This window comes from Notolabrus celidotus, chromosome 21 (genome assembly GCF_009762535.1).
Source record: "Notolabrus celidotus isolate fNotCel1 chromosome 21, fNotCel1.pri, whole genome shotgun sequence".
Classification (NCBI taxonomy): Eukaryota; Metazoa; Chordata; class Actinopteri; order Labriformes; family Labridae; genus Notolabrus; species Notolabrus celidotus.
The window spans coordinates 559,813-566,109 of NC_048292.1; the positions used below are offsets into that span (position 1 = coordinate 559,813).

At 46.2% G+C, this 6,297-nt stretch overlaps 2 protein-coding genes across 2 annotated transcripts in view; one reads left to right on the plus strand and one right to left on the minus strand.

The window, feature by feature from the left end:
- Positions 1 to 6,025, plus strand: part of usp6nl (USP6 N-terminal like) — a 25,537-nt gene extending 19,512 nt beyond the window's left edge. The window contains exon 10 of the mRNA XM_034674155.1: positions 1,972 to 6,025. Coding sequence (XP_034530046.1) covers positions 1,972 to 3,608 — 1,637 coding nt within the window. The 3' untranslated portion in view covers positions 3,609 to 6,025. The remainder of the gene's footprint in view (positions 1 to 1,971) is intronic.
- Positions 1 to 6,297, minus strand: part of LOC117805425 (plexin-B2-like) — a 316,173-nt gene that overhangs the window by 290,619 nt on the left and 19,257 nt on the right. The gene's annotated exons all lie outside the window — the stretch shown is intronic.

The following is a 6,297-nucleotide window of genomic DNA, read 5'->3' on the forward strand; positions in this document are numbered from 1 at the left end:
TTACATATAGTCAAAAGTTTGGACACACCTTCTCATTCAATGGTTTTTATTTATTCTAATTATTTCCAACATTGTAGATTAATACTGAAGACATCAAAACTATGAAATAATCTGGTTTTGCCATAATCTGGATTACAACAGTAGTCAAATAGAGCTATCCATTGTGTGCTAACCCTACCTCTGAACAACACAACTGATGGTCTCAAACACATTAAGAAGGCAAGTCATTCTACTAATGAACTCTTCACAAGGTTCATGTTCATTAGAAACCATTCCAGGAGACCACTTCATGAAGCAGACTGAAAGAAACCACTCCAGGAGACCACTTCATGAAGCAGACTGAAAGAAACCACTCCAGGAGACCACTTCATGAAGCAGACTGAGAGAATACCAAGAGTGTGCAAAGCTGTCATGAAGGAAAAAGGGGGGCTACTTTACAGAATCTAAAATCTAAAACAGATTCTGCTTTGTTTAACATTTTGTTGTTCATTAATTAATTCCATATATGTTCTTTCATAGTTTTGATGTCTTCAGTATTAATCTACAGTGTTTACAATAATTACAATAAATACAAACCCTTGAATGAGAAGGTGTTTCTAAACTTTTGACTGGTGTAGGTCAGCTAAATTTATGAAGCTAGAACCTCCAGTGGTGACACATGAAGCCAAAACAGAAGTGCAAAAACCTGCAGTTCTTTGAGAGTCCACTTACCCAAAGACGCGCCGGACACCACGTTAAAAAGCCTGTTTTTAAAGCAGAAGTAAACACATTAAGAGCATGTTATTTTAAGTTATATTTTTGGCCTTTTTGCCTTTATTTTATAGGACAGCTGAAGAGAGACAGGAAATGTGGGGAGTAGAGAGCGGGGGAAGACATGCAGGAAATGGTCGACAGGCCGGGAATCGCAGCCTCTGTATGTGGGGCGCTTAGACCGCTAGGCCACCAGCGCCCTAGAGCATGGTTTTAAAGCTGTGCATACCTGTTTTGCTGTTTGCAAGGAGACTTACGGTCTGCATCAAACGCCACCTCTTCACATGTGGTCCGATCAAAAGTTATGTTGAGTCAGGATTTCTAATATGGCAGCTCCTATAGTTTGGCTTCAGAACGCCTCTTCAGACACCAATGGGTTCCATCATCACCGAAGAGAGGGAGTTCAATCACCTGTGTTAGAAACAGAACAAACAGACACTTTTATTAAGTTTGGCTTTGAAGAGTTAAGATTTGCACATCGTCTGTGTTGGGGTAGCTTAGGTTAGTGTCGCTTGTTGATTTGATTTGTGAAAGGGAGAAAGGGAAACGTTCTCTAGTTAAGGTCTTTAGTTTGAGGATTCAGTGCCTATAAGTTCCCTCCTCCTTGGCTTACACCCAAAGCACTCAATCTTCCTCTGGCTGACATGTCCTGACTCTGGTGTTCACTTACAGTCCCCAACACCACCCATCACCGTGTCTCCTCACTGTATCTGTTCCTGTCTACTGTTCTTTTGATTTCCTTTTGACTTTAAGTGATTAATTATCTGCTAAATGTTGAATCTGTAGCATGTTATAGAACAGCAGCTATGATTCAAGGGATACTTTAACTTGTGTACTTTAAAGTCTGAGCACACTTAATCAGGTTCATTAATGAAGACACACTCCTGTAGGACCTCCTCAGTAGGGGGTCCTGCTGCAGCTAAGTAGTTTTAAAGACATGGTTGGACCAGGACCACTCACCCCGTACCCGAGCCCCCCCAGTGTGAATATAAACCAACCACTGATGGTTTTTCTGTTGGTACTGTTTGCCTGTGGAGACGTGGTTCTATGTCGTACTCTCCTTTCTTGTTTTACCTCTCTATGGCAGTGGTGTTGCATGAATCCATGTCCCCGTTGTGACTGCTCATCTGATGTGAATCAGCGCCACAGTGTGTTAACCATCACGCTCCGTTTGGTTCCTCGGCGGCGTTCTAATGTGTGTCGTTGTTTTTGGTGTTGCAGGTAAAGACGACGAGTTTCCAAAGAAGCCTCTCGGGCAGCTTCCTCCCGAGGTGACGGTAGACGGGGCGGTCCACGTGGGCAACGGGCAAAGCCACGTCGAGCCTGTTGAACCTCCAAGGGACCCGAGTCCTGTGGCTGAGCGTCAACGAGAGAGTCGTCCCCCCAGCCGGGCGCGCCGCGACTCGCTGGAGAAACCGATCCGCCACCACAAAGCTGAGAGGAGGGATGTTCGCTCCAGGGGGTCTGGGGAGATCCCCAACGAGCATCATAAGCAGTCCAACTCCACCACGCCTGAGCGGGGTACGACGCCAACCTCAGCCCCGACCCCGATACCGCAGCTCAACACCAACGAAAGAAGGAAGCAGCAGATTCATGCCACCGCCAACCACAACTCCAACGCCGCCTCCAGTTCTCACAAGGAGATCACGCCACGCTGGTTCAAACCCTCCGAGACCAAACTGGAAGCAGCTAAAGCGGCGGCGGCCCGGGAGGTCCACCGCGGCAGAGGGGCGTCACCGGCCCCGTCCAGCCCTGAAGACTCTGCTCTTCTTCACCGCCGGCCACGCTCAAAGGGGTTCGTCCCCGGGACCGACAGAGGCTCCAACGCCTCCCAGTACGACAACGTACCGGGGCTACCAGAGCAAGACTTTGAGATCCTAGAGCTTGAGAGACCTCCGTCCAGAATGAGGACCCCACCTTTCAGTGTATCGTCCCAAAATCCAGGCAGTCCTAACCGTGGACCCAGTCATGCAGGTAGCGTTGTTTCGGTTTCATCAGTGCCCAGGATGCCCAAACACCCTGTCCCGCCTCAGTTTTCTCACAACAGTCCAGCGAGGATCCAGGCCGGGTACCCTGGCAACCACAACCAGTACCACACTCCTACACCGCAGCACTCCTCGGGAAGACCCACAGCTGAGGTCCCCATATTACATCCGGCCTATAGCGTGAGCCTGGACCACAGAGGGGAGGACAGACTATATCCTCCACCGACCCGGTTCACCCCGCCCTCTAACGTGGCTTACGGGGAACGAGCGTACGCCACCACCCAAAGACGGAGCAACAGTCCTTCCCCTGAGAAGGCTCTCATGAACAACTCCTACACCACATATCGAAGGCAGGCGCCGCCCAACTCCACCCACAACACCCGACATGCCGCCAGGCCTCCACCCGAGCACGCTCGGCTTCCACCCGAGCACGCCCTGCAGCTGGAAACCCAGGGACGCTCCACCCCTATCTACCTGCAACAGCTCACCTCCACCTCCACCTCACAGGTCTACGCTACGCCGGCAGACTACAGGTTTGAGGGGAATCAGAGAGTCGAAGCGAACCCGCACTATCATCACCCAGAAGGCGGACCCCGGCGGCTCGTTGACGGACTCACGTGGGCTCCAGAGGGTGAGCTGCCCCCTCCTTCCCCGGGTGGGATGCCCCGCTCCCCGAGCTTCCAGCGAGCCCAAATGTCCCCCGTTCAGGAATTCACGTTCCCCGACAACCCCGACACCCTCCTTCACTACAGGACACAGTTCCAGGAGCAGCAGCAGCCGGTCATAATGCAACAGCTCCCCCAGCTGTTCGGAGGACCACACTACAGGCACGCACAGGAGGCGTTCGCCCTGCAGGAGTCCATGCTGCTGTGATCGGAGCGAGTAAGAGACACTGTAAACAAACTGAGGAGTAGTCACTGACACTGTGCTGAAGACGAGCGGATCTGTTAGGGACCTGGTTTTTGTTCTGCTCTGATGTTCTTGATGTGTGAAGTAGGGGAGAACGGGGTTGGCTGTCACACTTTTTACTGTTTTGATGATTGCTCATCATCAACACATCTCTCAATAGTCAGTCCTACATTGAATTGAAGCTTAAGGTGTTGAAATGTGGATCCCTCTCATTTTCCAACTCATAGTAACAAAGAGGCGATTAGCTATCAAAGACACTCCCCATCATGGGGTTGGTTGTCACACACTATGGGGTTGGTTGTCACACTATGGGGATGGTTGTCACACTATGGGGTTGGTTGTCACACACTATGGGGTTGGTTGTCACACACTATGGGGTTGGTTGTCACACACTATGGGGTTGGTTGTCATAATGGTACTTCAATGGGAAAAATCTTTTAAAGAAGGCAGAACTAAATTTGAAAGTTTAATTGCACTGACAAGTGATAGACCTACATAACTTTTAATGCATTTTAACATCAAGTGAGGACCATGACCAGGAAACACATCTTTAGGCCGGCCTATATAACAACATAAAGAACCAAACAAACAGGCCTGACAATAACGGCCGACTCAACTCCACTAGGCTTCATGCAGTCACTGTCTGAGTTACAGTGATGGCAGATGTAGGGTCTGCACACTCCAACTCATTTCACCATGCATGATTTTTAAATACTGCAAGGTGCAATGCTCATGGTGGATTAAGGTGGGGTCAGACTGAGTCTGATCCTGTCTTGGTGTTGGGTCTCTGTGCATAATTTGACATAGAGTGGTCTAGACCTGCTCTGTTTGTAAAAGCATCTTGAGGTAACGTTTGTTGTGATTTGGCGCGATACAAATAAAGATTGATTGAAGATGATTTTGCCCACATGTGACAACCAACCCCAACTGGATTTTTTTGCTAGCATCAAGGCTAGCAACCATTTAACAAGTAGTTAGCTAGCTAATAAGACTCTAAACTATAGCTTCCCCCTCACACTTTGTAAGGGTAACACTTGTTTTGTTATAAACCCATCGTTTAAAAGCCTAGAAGAAAAATACTGAGGAGCTGAATATTTACAATTTGACATGAAAAACACAAAAAGTCCACCGCAAGTTCAGCTGTCTTACTCCAGAGTGAGTGAGCTCTGATGCTAATTCTGGAAATGTGCATACCCCAATTAGAGAGACAGCGCCCTCTGGTGGCGAGGTATATAACGAGTGTGCCAACCAACCCGTGTGACAGCCAACCCCGTTCTCCCCTACTGACCTTTCTGACTGTCACACTGCATCCAAACGTTGCAGGACACGCCAGCCTCTGACGTTTTTACTGATCACTTTAAAAAAAAAAAGAGAGAGAGAGAGAAAAGGAAAAAACTGACTGAAGATTTTATTTTATTTTTGGATGTAAATCATTAACGAGAGGCGACAGTATATATCTTTTAGAGTCTGATATGTACAGTGGATTGTTTGTTAATATGCTGAGTTGTTATCAGTAGCAGGGGAATCATTTTCCATCTTTTATTTTTTATATGTTACTTTCAGATATTTCCATTAGAGATGAATTCACTCTATATGCTTGTGAATGTTTATTTTTCAAAGAGAAGAAATCAAACCATATCCAATGATAGAAATAGAGCGTAGTGATAAAAGCTCACTGTATGTTTGATTTACACTCTGAAGCGCGGCCTCCACTGTAGAAGGAGCGGTTGTTGATTTTTAGTTCTTTCTAGTTTGAGATAATATTGCTTTTTCTGATGAACTGATGTGCAATTAATTTCTCTTTCATGCTTGAAGTACAGTATCTTGGTAAATACGTGTTTTTGAGGCCAGTGTAGTGTTTGATTCACTTCAAACCACTGAGTAGACTCAAGAAATAGAGCTAATTTATGAGGGCTAATAATCTATATTTGTTTGAGACACCATCTGATTTGCTTTGTAACCATAGGTAACGTGTTTTTTTTTAATTGCTGTACTCGAGCACATGCAGCCAGAGATGGATGTGAACTAGTTTCAGTTTGCTTTACTTCATTATGTCTTATTAAACTCAACACTGTCATATCAACTACTGTTTAGCTTCTGGCACTTCTACTGGCAAGCAGTCATCTGGCACACACACACACACACACAGAGGACACACACACACACACAGAGAGAGAGGACATGTCACCATAGTGTGAGTTACACATTTCAACATTTCATCATTCCTTTAATGATGACTCCTCATACTCTGGTTTTGGATCAGAAACAGTATTGTTTACTGTTCATTACATTCCTTAAGTTATCTTTGTTTTTTTTGTTAAACACTAATTGCAGACCATTCTGATACTTTGCTTAATAAAATGAGGTGGGTTGAAAATGTATCCCCGGGCTCTGTCTTTACTTTAAATCCTCAGATTCATCTCCACAGGGTTTACTTCTGCTGCCTGCCTTCACCACTAGTGAGGAAACGCTGCCCCCTAGTGGTGGTAAGTGGGTATGGAGTGAAAAGAAACAAGACAAGTTGGTGAGGAAAGATATGAAGTGTTATAAAATGAGAAGGTTCAATACATGCTGGGTGGATAAAGCATGAGGTACTAGAATTTCAAAATAAAAGCCAGATACTTTAAACTTCCAAACCAATATTAACCCTTAA